Source organism: Panicum virgatum, chromosome 2N (assembly GCF_016808335.1).
Source record: "Panicum virgatum strain AP13 chromosome 2N, P.virgatum_v5, whole genome shotgun sequence".
NCBI classification, from domain to species: domain Eukaryota; kingdom Viridiplantae; phylum Streptophyta; class Magnoliopsida; order Poales; family Poaceae; genus Panicum; species Panicum virgatum.
In genome coordinates, this window is record NC_053146.1 from 58,863,006 (window position 1) to 58,876,446 (window position 13,441).

Consider the following 13,441-nt stretch of genomic DNA (forward strand, 5'->3'; position numbering starts at 1 on the left):
TCTTATGAGGAGACGCTTCACATCAACGACCCGGAAGAGAGATCCGCAGTTGCTGACCATGCCGACAGCCCGAAAGCAAAACGAATGCCCTAGAAGATCCAACCCACGAACACCGGATCTTCTCCAAGCAGCTGCTCCATCCGGTGACAACCAAAACAGAGCAAATCCACCCATGTCCACAACTGAAGACTCCAAAATCTTGGGATGCTGCAAGATCCAGCGCCACATACCTCCTGTAGGGGCGCATCTTCAACCTCTGAATGACCATCAACCATCTTCACGCCATGGATGATGGAGGAAAGGAGCCAGCGCAGCAGGCCCCAAAGTCCAGGAAGGCCAGCCCCGGCAGCCATCCAGACACAGACCCTCACTCGAAGGCCGCCGAAGAAGACACCGCCGACGGCGTCAACAGCAGAGAGCCCGAGGAGGAACAAAAGCCCCGCACGCCCAGCGGAGCAGATCCCAACCCCGGCGCCGGAGAAGACCTCCTCGCCAAGCCGGAGAAGGAGAACGCCAAGACGCCGCCAGAACGACGCCGCCGGCAACTCCCATGGCTTAGCCAACATCAATATCGGCGAGCAACCTAACCCTAGCCTACTCAAATTAAGCCTAGTAGTAGTAGTATAGGGTATATACACCGGACAACCAAATCGAAGGTTCCTCCAACATCCAGCGCCGGCGAGGCCGCCGGAGGCGAGGAGAACTTGTCGATTTGGTCGCCGGACAGAGGATCACCTCCGATTCACCCTGACTGAACTGTAGCAAAGGGACAACCGAAGGTATAATGACTAGCAGCTCCGGTGGCTTAGTGACCAGGGGCGGAGCTGCATGGAGGCACCGGGGTCGTCGAACCCCGACGGATTTCGTCAAAATCAAGGGGGAATCACTATTTAGTACTGTTCATATGTGTGGTGGACCCCGGCCGAATGCATCGGACCCCGACCCCAAAAATTCCTGGCTTCGCCCCTGGACTCGAGCTTTGAGCATTTGAGCACGGATCTGGCCTACGTGTTATATATTGTTTTCCCTCTGAATTTGATGCAAGAAAAAGACGAGCACCCTTATCAAGTTTACCACTTAAATAGGAAAGTCTCCAACCAAGATATCCTTGTTTTGTTTGCATGTCCAAATGCTACATGCTGGTTCGAATCCCTATCTATACTCCACATCCACATGAATTGTTTTTGGAATCATACTGATTTATGGTTTCGCATACCATCAAAACAGCAAAAAACAAGATTCGTCAAAGTGTTTTCTCAAGACCGCGGGTACTCGCTCCTTGAAATAGGGATGGCGACGTTGGCGAGCGTTCTTATTGAGTTGAGCCTAGGCTTTGTGATGGGATCGAAGTTGAAGAAAGCCATATGTGCCTATAATTATTTTTAAACAAATAAATTGGATGTAGATCTATAGTTGCGAGGATGACAAGCAGTGCAGATGATTTCAAGGCTTGGAGTGAGTGCGGATCTAGCGCGGTTTTTTTTTTTGGGGGGGGGGGGGGGGGGGGGGGTTGGAGCCCGTCCTAACCTCATGCAAGCCATTGAGCCCCCAAAGCTCTCAACATTTTTTGCAACCATGAATGAAAAAGAGAAAGAAAGAAACGAGGAAGAAGAAAATGCAGCCCAGGAAGCTCCAAAGCCTTCAACAATTTTCAACCATAAATGAAGACGAGTGAGAAGGAAAGAAGGAAGAAAATAGAGGAGGAAGAAAAAGAGGAAAACAAGTCCTCTATATTCAAATATCCTAGATCCGCCACTCCTTGGAGTTGTTACTTTGAAAACTGTAATCATTTATTACCTTTTGAAAACAGAAACCCGTTCTTTATTTGTTTTGAGAGAAAGCTAAAATTATTTAGCATTTTTCATCGCGCCAAAATCGATCCACAACTTATTATCAGCGTAGATAGCTGGGCCACACAAGACAGGTGGGCCGAATTACCACAATGGTGGCCCGGTCGCAACCTTACGTCACAGCTCACCGCACCGCAGCGTAGTGGCCCCGTAGTCGTCGCATGGTAGACTCGTAGTCGTAGGCATACCGGTGTGCCCCCACTTCTCTCGTGCACCCTTGCAATCTCTAAATCCCGAGACGAGACGAAACTACTCCTCTGCATCACCCCCGCCGCACGGTTAAAGCAAAGCAAAGCCAAAGCAAATCAAACCGCCCCAACCCCCTTTCACCATCCTCTCCGCCCCGAGTCGTCCTCTCCCCTTCCCCCCTCCCGATTCGCCCCGTCTTCCCCCAGGCCCTTCTCTGCGTCGGCAGCGGCAAAACCCTAACCCTAGCCGGCGGGGATGGCGACGCAGCCGCCCTCCTCCGCAGCGGCCGCGGCCGCGGCCGCCGACCTCTACGAGACGGCCTCGCAGCCGGACCCCTCCGCCTCCGCCGCCGGCGACGCCTACACCTTCCTTGAGTTCAATACGCAGGGTGACGACTTCGACTACCCGGACTTCCCGGAGCTCTCCCAGCCGCCACCACGATCCGCACCGCTGCCGCCCGTCGCCGCCACCGCGTCCTCGTCGTCGTCCTGGCCGGCCCCGCCGCCGCCGCCGCCGCCCGACGCGGCCTCCCCGGAGCCCGATCTCACGCCGCAGGACGTCCCCACCCCGCCAGCCTCCTCCTCCTCGCCGTCGCCGCGCTCCGCCTCCAAGGCGCGAACGTCTGCCGCGGCGGATGGGCTCGCCTCCGGGGTCGCCGCGCTCAGCTTCGAGGATCCTGTAGGCGCTGGCGCCGGGGAGGACGGGTACGACTATGGCAAGGGAGACTTCGTGGAGCACGCCTGCCGGTACTGTGGGATCCACAACCCCGCTTGCGTGGCCAGGTGCAACGTGCCCTCCTGCCGCAAGTGGTTCTGCAACTCGCGGGGGAACACCTCCGGCTCCCACATTGTCAACCACCTGGTCTGTTTCCTTACCTTTTGTCATGCTGTAGCGTAGTTTGCTTATGTAAACGAGGATGGGTTAGTTAATGTTTAAGATTGGCTAGCTGTTTATTCCATTTATAATTGCTTAGAAACTGACATGTCCTGCCACTTTGCATCAATTTTAACCTTTGGGTTTGGGATTGCTAAAAGAAGGCGGTATGTTTTATTGGGCTGTACTTTGCAGTTATATTAGTAAACATTAGTTCAGATGGCGCAGTTGCATGTTTGGTAGTATGTGTTTGAGTAGCTGAGGTGATCACAAACATTTTAAAATTAATGCAATGAGTCACAGTAGTTAAATCCTGTAATTTGTGTCGTAAGAGCTGATAGCTGTGTTTCTAGTAATCTAGTCTCTGCAATTTGCTAATCCTAGTGTTCATCCTGGATTGATATTTCAGTAGATTAGGAAGATTTTCTGGTGAAATAGTTGTAGGTAAGATACTTTGAGTCATGTTAATTCTCTTTTGAATTTTGATGTCAAAAACACCCAATATAAGGGAAATATTGCCGTGGGAATGAAAATATTGGTGAACTGCTTATTTGGTTGACACTTGTTGTTCTCTATTAAAATTTGCATTGTTTTTTTTAATGCACAGTTGCTGCATGTTGTGGCAAATATGTTTCCTATTAGCAAGTAGTTCACTCGACCAGTCGTTTTCAAGTGGATTTCTGGTACCATCATTCAAACAGTTTGCTAGGAAAGTGATTCAACTGTATTTTCAGTTAAGACCATGTCAAGTTGTATAGGAATAGGGCATTCAATGTCAACATGGATATGTTGTATCTTCTGTTCAAAAAAATTGACATTTATTTTGAACTTGTTATGTTGGAACTGTATTTGCTTATTGTAAGGTTCTGCAGCTACCCAGAAAATAGTGTTGCTAGCTACCACTAAGACCACCCACACTGTAGCCTTGGCACACCTTCGGTGTTGAGGCATCTATGCCTGCTGCTGTGTGCTATGAGCTTGTCTAAGTAAACCAAGAACTGGAGCAAGTGAACGCATAAATGCTTACTCCAAAAGCTGAGCCATAAGGCCGTTTACAAGGGAAATGAAGGAGAGAGAATGGAAAAAGTGATGATATTGTATTTGGTTGAACTTATTCTAGAAAGAATATGCTCCAAGGAATATGTATATGTAAATCAACCGCCTGTGGCATGTAGGCTGAATCTTTCGCTTCATCCTCTAGTAGTCAACATTAGGCCTACTGTACTTTCTGTCAAACAAACCCTTCAGCTTTGCGCACATAATAAATATCTTGAGTTCAGGTTAGATCACTCATGCTTAAGTGCATCGTTTCTTTTGTGCCAGAATCCACCTGCTTTCACCTATTTATACAAAACAATGCTATGCAGATGGTCATAATCATGCATTTGTTGTTTGCAGGTCAGGGCCAAGCATAAGGAAGTGTGCCTTCACAAGGATAGCCCTTTGGGAGAAACAATTCTTGAATGCTATAACTGTGGTTGTCGGAATGTATTTCTTCTTGGGTTTATCTCAGCAAAGTCGGAGAATGTTGTTGTTCTTTTGTGCAGAGAGCCATGTTTGAGTGTTAATGCATTGAAGGATATGAATTGGGATCTTAGTCAGTGGTGTCCACTTATTGATGACAGGTGTTTCTTGTCATGGCTTGTAAAGGCAAGTGTTTCTCATGATGCTTTATGTGGTTGGTATACCATGCGTATGTGCGCTGCTGTAAGCTACTAACGTTCTGATGGTTGAGCAATTTACTTCTTTCCAGGTACCCTCAGAACAGGAGCAGCTAAGAGCTCGTCAAATTAGTGCTCAGCAAATTAACAAAGTAGAAGAGCTCTGGAAGACAAATCCTGATGCCTCCCTTGAAGACCTTGAAAAGCCTGGTGTAGATGATGAACCTCAGCACGTGGTTTTGAAATATGAAGATGCTTACCAGGTTAGAAGTTTGTAAATCTAAACATCTCTGCATTTCTATTTCTTCAGATTACTTTCTACTATTGGCAATCTTTCAAATCTCATTTGTTTGTCTATCATTGTAAGTTTGTAACTAGCATATCCTCTTTTTTTTTCCAGTATCAAAATGTTTTTGCTCCGCTGATAAAGCTCGAGGCTGATTATGACAAGGTACTGTGTTCTGGGTATGATCTCATATTTCTTTTATTTTTTCTATCACAGAACCGAATTGCAATATCGTTTTGTGTTTTGCAGATGATGAAAGAGTCGCAGAGCAAGGATAATGTAACTGTTCGGTGGGATATTGGGCTGAACAAGAAGCGTGTAGCTTACTTTGTCTTTCCAAAGGTTTGTTTAATAAGAACTGAAATAAATGGGATTAGTGAATTTACACCATCATTTGTCATTGGCTATGCTGGTTCTGCATTGTGCATTCTTTGCCTAACATGGGAAATCAATTATGTATTTTAGGAAGATAATGAGTTGAGGCTTGTGCCTGGAGATGAGCTGCGGTTGAGATATCCTGGTGATAGTTCACATCCCACATGGCAGTCTGTGGGACATGTGGTATGTGTACTAGAAACATATTGATAATTGCTTGATAGTCTTAGTTGGGTTAATTTGACCTTATGCTAAGAACATTGTTCTTCCAGATTAAGCTCACTGCCCAAGAGGAGGTTGCACTTGAGCTTCGTGCTAGTCAGGTATGAAGTACTTTGTTTTGGTTGTTTCTTTTTAGCTCCGCTCAGCCTATTGTAATTGTATCTCTGAATTTCAGGGGGTACCCACTGAACTAAGTGTTGGATTCAGTGTGGATTTTGTTTGGAAAAGTACTAGCTTTGATAGAATGCAAGGAGCCATGAAAACTTTCGCCGTGGATGAGACAAGTGTCAGTGGGTGAGTTCAATGTGTGGTCTTGTGGGCAGGATTAAGTTATTCAGTTTACATGTTAAAGTTGATTGAACATCTAGGCTCTTTGTTTAAAAATGGCCATATTAATTCCAAAAAGTGCTTCAAATGAGAATTTTTAGCTAGTTGGTGAACTATTGGATTGTTTCTGATCTACACTTGTCAACTATTCATATTGCAGAATATTCTTAGTAGAGTGAAATGCCCGAGTGGTCCTTGAACTTGTAATGGTCGAAAATTCAGATTCGGGTCCTTAAACTTGTTAAATCTGTCATCTATGATCTATGTCCTAATTGACCAAAATACTCCACCTGTTCCTGATGCGGCATGTCAATGTGGAGATCTCATATTGACAAGTCAAAATCCTAGAGGTATTTTAGGTACCTTGGACCCATATGATGCATTTTAACAAGTTTAGACCCTTATAAGAAGTTTCCTAGTTCATATGCCTGGATGGCACTCCATGACATGACAAGTTTAAGAAACACTCGTGCATTTCACTCTTAATAGTTAGTAGTAGTTTTGTATTTGAGATCATTCTCGTATAATTCCATTCTTCTAAAGTGTTTGTCACAGCTGTATCACTATTAACAAAGTTTTACATGTGTCTGTTCTATCACACAGATACATATACCATCACCTTTTGGGACATGAAGTTGAACATCAAATAATCCGTAATACCTTGCCAAGACGCTTTGGTGCACCAGGACTTCCAGAACTAAATGCTTCCCAGGTACATTATATTTGTCTACTACCATTTCTTCTTAAGTGTGCAGAAGATCTGTAGCGTTCTGCTGATATAATCCATTTGTTAGTATGGGTTGATCTGATGCTGTCCTCTGAATTTCGTGGTGTGTATGTTCAGGTTTTAGCAGTTAAAAGTGTCCTCCAGAAGCCAGTTAGTTTGATTCAAGGTCCACCTGGCACTGGAAAAACTGTCACATCTGCTGCAATTGTATATCACATGGCAAAACAAGGTCAAGGACAGGTATAAGGCTGTAAGAGTCTGTTATTTGCTATGCTGATATATTTTGCGAGAATTGTTTGACCTCTTTGACCATGTTTATCTTCCAAATCTTAGGTTCTTGTATGCGCACCAAGTAACGTTGCTGTTGATCAACTGGCGGAGAAGATAAGCTCAACAGGTCTCAAGGTACACTGAACTATTGAAGCCTGCTTGGAATTTATCCGTTCTGGATAACCCTAAGGCTGCACTCTACTTGAAATTTCAGCTTTAAACAGTTTCTCCACTGGGTTCATTTTTCTTCTCTACTTCCTGTTAAGCATGCTGTTGCTATTTAGTCTAAAAAATGTATTCCGTAGCTGTTTGGATGATTAACTGAGCATGATCTGTACATTTGGATGATTGACTCCTGTGAATCTGTCATGAACAGTAAATGTTTAGTTCTTTAAGCTTTTCTTGTGGCTGTTGTCCTTATATGGATGGATGGATCTGTTATTAATTGTGATTTTGGGCTTCAGGTTGTTAGGCTGTGTGCAAAATCTCGAGAAGCTGTTTCATCTCCTGTTGAGCATCTTACACTTCATTATCAGGTACATCCATAACTTTATCTGGTTGCTTTGATGGAAATTTGTCTGTGAATATTGCTAATGCATATCTTAAATCATGCAGGTTAGGCACCTTGATACATCTGAAAAGAGCGAATTGCACAAGCTACAACAACTGAAAGATGAGCAAGGTAATTTATTCATGTTGTGATGTTAGTCTGCCACAATCCACCATTTTTTGAGGATTTCAATGTGCCCTTAATAGCAGAGTTTATTGACTGAGCATTCTTACATACATATTTTGCTTTGGTAGGTGAATTGTCCAGTAGTGATGAGAAGAAGTACAAGTCACTAAAACGTGCCACTGAAAGAGAGATACTGCAAAGTGCTGATGTCATTTGTTGCACCTGTGTTGGTGCTGGAGATCCCCGCCTTTCAAACTTCCGTTTCCGACAAGTAACGATTAATCGATTATACACCTGCTCCTGCATTAGTTTTAACATAGATGTCTTTTCTGTTATATATCCTGAAGCAATGGTGAACTTTATTATCAGGTTCTTATTGATGAGTCCACACAGGCAACAGAGCCTGAATGTCTTATTCCTTTGGTGCTCGGTGTCAAGCAGGTAACGACAATAGTTTTGCTGATTAAGGTTTATTTTATTATATCCTATATTTATACTATAATGCATTTAGGCCGTTCTTGTTGGAGATCATTGCCAATTGGGTCCAGTCATTATGTGCAAAAAAGCAGCTCGTGCAGGGTTAGCACAATCTCTGTTTGAACGCCTTGTTATCCTGGGAGTGAAGCCATTCAGGCTACAGGTATACTTGCGTTTGTTGTGTTATGTATCAGAATTGCTACCTTGGTGTTAATAATTCTTTCCCAGCTTCATCCCGCAATGTTAGTAATATATGAAGGCTATGTTTTGCCTGAACCATTTGATAGTTCTCTCATGTCAAATTTTCTGTAGAGATGGTTATTCCTGAAACTTGGTCATTTGGGAACTATTGGTTTTTCATTAGATTTTTAATATGGATCATACCACGTTTTTGCATTGATGTGTTACGCATGCAAGCACTTGTACTTCTTCCATCTTCAAATGTATGATGTTTAGGACAAGCTTATATAGTTCAAAAAGCAGTCGAAGTATATTTTTTCAGGATAAAGAATAAATATTTGATGCTAAAGAAAAGACATTTATAGAAAGAACTTGTAATGTTGTGTAAAGGCGTTTCCACCATCATTGGGCCTGATCTTTGATACTTAACATAACCACATATAGTGTAAATGAATGTCTAAATGTGATGTCCATGCCTGATTTTTGCTGTTCATATTAATTATGCCAAAGCATTAAGCAATGACTGCAGTAATTAACTTAGAGGACAACTACTCTATACCATCCGCCCAACTGCGATCATTCTAAATTAATAATTTCTGATTTACAGGTCCAGTATAGAATGCACCCTTGCCTCTCAGAATTTCCGTCCAACTGCTTCTATGAAGGCACACTGCAAAATGGAGTAACTGTTAATGAGAGGCAATCATCTGGAATTGATTTTCCTTGGCCTGTTCCAAACCGGCCTATGTTCTTCTATGTGCAGGTAGCTTGTTCGACAATCTTTTATCTGTCATGTTTGAGACACAAAAGCTCTTCCAAATTGCATGTATATTTATAACAATTTTCTGCAGATGGGACAAGAAGAGATCAGTGCTAGTGGGACATCATATTTGAATAGAACTGAAGCTGCAAATGTCGAAAAAATTGTAACAACATTTTTAAGAAGTGGTGTTGTACCAAGCCAGGTATTTTTACCCTGTTCATCTTATGACCAGAATATTCCTTATGGAGAACATCACATAATCCCTGGCACGGCGACACTCGTGTATTGTTGAAATTACAGATTGGAGTTATCACACCTTATGAAGGACAAAGGGCATATATTGTAAATTACATGTCAAGGAATGGCTCTCTTCGCCAACAACTTTACAAGGAAATTGAGGTTGGTGATAAAACATGTAAAAAATTAGTGTTAATCCCTTTATAGAAGGTTGTTTTTCTTAAGTTCTGCACCTCTTTCAGGTAGCAAGTGTAGACTCCTTTCAGGGACGAGAGAAAGACTACATTATTCTGTCGTGCGTTAGAAGCAATGAGCACCAGGTATGCTTATGTGCTGTTTGTGTGGTGGTTTGCACAAGTTTACTAGCCATTGAATGTTCATTTTACTATGTGAACTGTTTGTGTGAGTTGATACTTGAATCCATTTTGTCCCTGTTGATATGTAGTATCCCTGGCTGCTCATCTATTTCATTTATTTCGTTGCCTTATCCATTTCATTTGCAGCATTTAATTACCTTCTTGCTTGTAGCTCTTACCTGTTAGTCCTTAATGAGCAAACTGTTTTGTAGCATGCCCATGTAAACTGACGCCTTCTCTATGCTCTTAGGGAATTGGGTTTCTCAATGATCCACGCAGGTTAAATGTTGCGCTAACTCGTGCACGGTATGGCATAGTTATTCTTGGTAACCCAAAAGTATTGAGCAAGCAGCCCCTTTGGAATAGCTTGTTGACACATTACAAGGTAAGCTTTCCTTTCATACATTTGGATGTTGATTTAGATTGTTGGTTTTGGTTCTTTTGTGGGTGAAGTGTGGCAATTTATAAACACTTAGGATTTGTGAATGACCATCAATCATGTTTTGTTTTGAGATTCATAATTTCATACTGAACTATTGTGTATTTAGGAGCATGAGTGTCTGGTAGAAGGACCTTTAAACAACTTAAAGCAGAGTATGGTGCAATTTCAGAAGCCAAAAAAGGTGAACCGTTTTTTCAACCGTTTTTTCCCCAGATCACTGCTGCGATGCATTCTGATATGTTTGTTTTTCTCTCTCATCAATGCTATTTTTGTAAATATAGATCTATAATGACCGGAGATTGTTCCTGGGTGGTGGTCAAGGTGTTACGCATGGAGCCAACTTTGGGGCTGGGGCCAGCCCAGCAGCAGATAAAAGAAGTGGTAGGGGGAAAGGTATATACAGTTACACATTCATGTATTTTTTTACATAAAAGTTTTCCTTTCAACCTGTGACACCTCTCTCCCCCTCAAATACAGGACAATCATTTGTTCCTTATGGTCCGCCAAATGGAGTTCATAAACCTGGTGTGCACCCAGCAGGCTATGCTGTACCTCGAATGCCTTTTCCTCCATTTCCTGGGGCTCCACATTCTCAACCATATGCAATTCCAACCCGTGGAATGCATGGGCCCATTGGAGCTGTTCCACCAGTGCCTCAACCTGGAAGTAGAAATTTTGGGGCACCTCGTTCCAATACGGGTGGTCCTATTGGTGGCCACCTTGCTCATCAACAGAATTCTCAACAGGCTATGGGTGGCATGGGGTCAAACTTTAACTACCCTGGTTTGGAGAATCCTAGTAGTCAGCCTTCTGGTGGAGTCCAGATGTCCCAAACTGGATTGATGACACAGGTTTGCTTGTTTCTATCTCATAATACTATAAATAACAGTATAGTCACATAGTAACGTTTTCCTTTGCAACTTAGATGCCTGTCCAAGGACTCAGTCAAACATTCCGTGATGGTTTTTCCATTGGTGGGATGTCTCAGGTAATGGCAATAAATGATGCCTGACATTATTATCTTATTTGTACTCCGTTCATGCAATACTTATTTGTTGGTTTGCTAGGACTTCTTCGGAGATGATTTCAAGAGTCAAGGATCTCATGTGCCTTACAACATCGCAGATTTCTCTACACAGGTTTGTTTACTACATCTAATCATATGCAATTTTTACTATATCTATACATCTGCTGAATGGATTTGTGAAATTTAATCAACCAATTATTTATTCTTTTTTTTGACTCGTAAAAGTTCCCATTTACAGGCTTCTCAAGGTGGTTATGGTGTTGAGTTTACACAAGCACCCCAATCTGGATACTCTGGGAATTATATGAACCAAAATGCACATCCAGGATACTCCCACATTGGTACAACCAATGACATTGTATCTCAGGTCTGTTTCTTGATATCAGTTCATCACTATTATGTCAAATAACATATTCTTGAGCGTGCCCCTTGCATATGTATGCTCCTAAACCTGTTGATATGATACAGGATCACATGGCTCATGGTTCTCATGGAATGTTTACACAAACGGGATACAATGATCCCTCGCAAGATGAGTCATCTCAGATGCATTATGGAATGGCATCTGCTGGCCTTCTCCAGTCACAGGTCGGTTGTCTTCCTGTATCTGCATCCAGTGTTTCCTTCATTACTTGAAAGTTAGTAGCCATAACTATTATTGCGCTTTTGCAGAACATGATGAACCCCCTATACTCTCAATCCTATGCACACTATAACACCCAACCTCCACAGTGATAACGGAAGCTTGTGATTGGCTGAAGCCACATTTTGGAAGTTTGGTGGGTTGCAACTTTGGCCCACAGGTTGTGCCCTTCTGCACTATTTCGGATTGATGGTGCATAGACATCGGATGCAAGCATCGAAAACAAGCATCATGGCACACTATGTATTGGATATTTGTCGGGGCAGGCTTGTACAAGATGGCTATGGCTATTGACCAACGGCCAGTGCTGGGAAGAACAAGGATTGCAACTATCTCGTTCTTGATCGTTGTAGTTCACTATGCGGTTTGACGACGACAGGTGTCGTGTTGTGCATCGAGAGATGGTGATGGCGCTACCTTCATCCCTTACCTGTATAGAAAGGCAGTCGGGGCCTATAGTGGTATGATGTGAATATTCAAGGATTTTTGCTGCCATCAAAAGTCAAGGTGCAGCGATTACATGACTCCATGGTACCACGAAGGCCCCTGCAGAGTGGCTTTGTATAGAGGTGCTATAGGTGGGGGTGGCCAACCCTTTCGGATAGCGCACATGGCCAAGATATTTAACCTTTACATTATGTATGCATTCGATATAGTTTTGATATTTATGCCACTGAAATGGTGTAGGTGATGTTGGCGAGAGTAGAGTTTGGGATGATTGGAAATTGGGAGTGCTTTTTGTGCAACTTTATTTGGTCGTCATATCTAGGGTGGTTTGATCGTTTTGGGGGTTTACTTATATAATTTGGTTAATTATGAGAAATGCTTTGATCATTCCTTGTTGCATACCATATTTGTTCCTCTATATTTAAGCAAGTGTTTCCATAAATGTGATTTGTTGGTGTTGTGCTATGCAAATGAAATCAGAGAAATATGTACACCTGTCCACTGGTTCCGTTGGATATGGTAACAATGCCAGAGTCCTGTTGTGATGGTCAGTGAACAGTATTTGCAATAACTCAAGCGGAAATATTTTTTTATAGTTTGGGTGTCAAGAAATGTCCATTTGAAACCTGAAACCTGTAGAGGTGCTCGGATTGAACCTATCAGAACATAGACTCTGTTCTGCTTTAGTATAGTCAGCTAGCAGTGTTTTCCTCTTACACTACTCCAGTAGCAGTTACTAGCCAACCAACAGTGTTTTTTTTTTACACTACTCCAGTAGCAGTCTCCAGCACAGTGAAAGGGCCATAGTGGAATGGCTCCTTTTTGCCCCCAGCATGGAGCCATTACTAGATGTCTCGTGGATGGCTTCGTCGATAGTTGTACCAAATCACAGTAATGGTGAAAAACGTTCTTTGTGGGTCAGATGTACTCAGATTTTGTTTTTTTAGAGGAAGGTAAACTCAGATATTATAGAGCTGTTTGAATAAAATGAAGATTTGTTTTTTTTTTGAGAAAGGAATAAAACTTGAGATAGAAAGTAGGTGATCTGAGCACCGAGCTCAGCCCAGCCCAAAAAAATTCGTTTCGGGTCCAGCTCGAGCAGATCAGCCCAGCCCAGCCCAACATCTCTCCCATCCCTCTTCTTCACTCTCCAAAATCGCCCGAATCCCCAGCTTCATGTTTCCAGCAAAGACGCAAGGCGAATGCGGAAAACACGGCGTATTCGCACCCTGGCCCACCACAGGTGCTGCGGAGAGAAGACGCTCGTTCCAGCAGCGCACGGATGTGGACGCGTAAAAGGGCACGGATAAGACTTCTCCAACTATTCCCCCATTCAACTCCCCCTATATGTACTTTTTACTATATTTTACTATCTCACTCTAAAAAATTATTCCCCCTATAACTCCTTCTCTC

General features: G+C 43.1%; 1 protein-coding gene across 3 annotated transcripts; it reads left to right on the plus strand.

Annotated features, from left to right (window-relative positions):
• Positions 1 to 2,207: 2,207 nt before the first annotated feature.
• On the plus strand, positions 2,208 to 12,430 carry LOC120661408 (regulator of nonsense transcripts 1 homolog). 3 transcript variants are annotated; one of them, XR_005669880.1, is made up of 29 exons: positions 2,208 to 2,900; positions 4,311 to 4,562; positions 4,666 to 4,836; positions 4,974 to 5,024; positions 5,109 to 5,201; positions 5,325 to 5,420; positions 5,507 to 5,557; positions 5,632 to 5,750; positions 6,387 to 6,495; positions 6,628 to 6,750; positions 6,844 to 6,915; positions 7,245 to 7,316; positions 7,396 to 7,462; positions 7,585 to 7,727; positions 7,826 to 7,897; positions 7,968 to 8,096; positions 8,721 to 8,876; positions 8,965 to 9,078; positions 9,177 to 9,275; positions 9,356 to 9,433; positions 9,720 to 9,854; positions 10,018 to 10,092; positions 10,193 to 10,304; positions 10,389 to 10,762; positions 10,837 to 10,899; positions 10,979 to 11,050; positions 11,164 to 11,305; positions 11,407 to 11,526; positions 11,611 to 12,430. XR_005669880.1 is itself a non-coding variant. In XM_039940264.1 (29 exons), exons 1-29 carry the CDS (start codon positions 2,295 to 2,297, stop codon positions 11,671 to 11,673), a joined length of 3,816 nt encoding a protein of 1,271 aa, XP_039796198.1. In that variant the 5' UTR covers positions 2,210 to 2,294; the 3' UTR covers positions 11,674 to 12,430. The 3 variants fall into 3 exon arrangements, 2 of the variants coding, with proteins under 2 accessions (XP_039796199.1, XP_039796198.1); XM_039940264.1 differs by having other exon boundaries at positions 2,210 to 2,900; positions 11,177 to 11,305; XM_039940265.1 differs by lacking the exons at positions 11,407 to 11,526; positions 11,611 to 12,430 and having other exon boundaries at positions 11,164 to 11,306.
• The last annotated feature ends 1,011 nt before the right edge of the window (positions 12,431 to 13,441 follow it).

Coding starts and splice junctions, on each gene's coding strand:
- LOC120661408 (XM_039940264.1), top strand. CDS start 2,295: ATGGCGACGCAGCCGCCCTCCTCCGCAGCGGCCGCGGCCGCGGCCGCC. Junction 7,463..7,584: donor ACAACTGAAAGATGAGCAAG/GTAATTTATTCA, acceptor TTGCTTTGGTAG/GTGAATTGTCCAGTAGTGAT. Junction 9,276..9,355: donor AACTTTACAAGGAAATTGAG/GTTGGTGATAAA, acceptor CACCTCTTTCAG/GTAGCAAGTGTAGACTCCTT.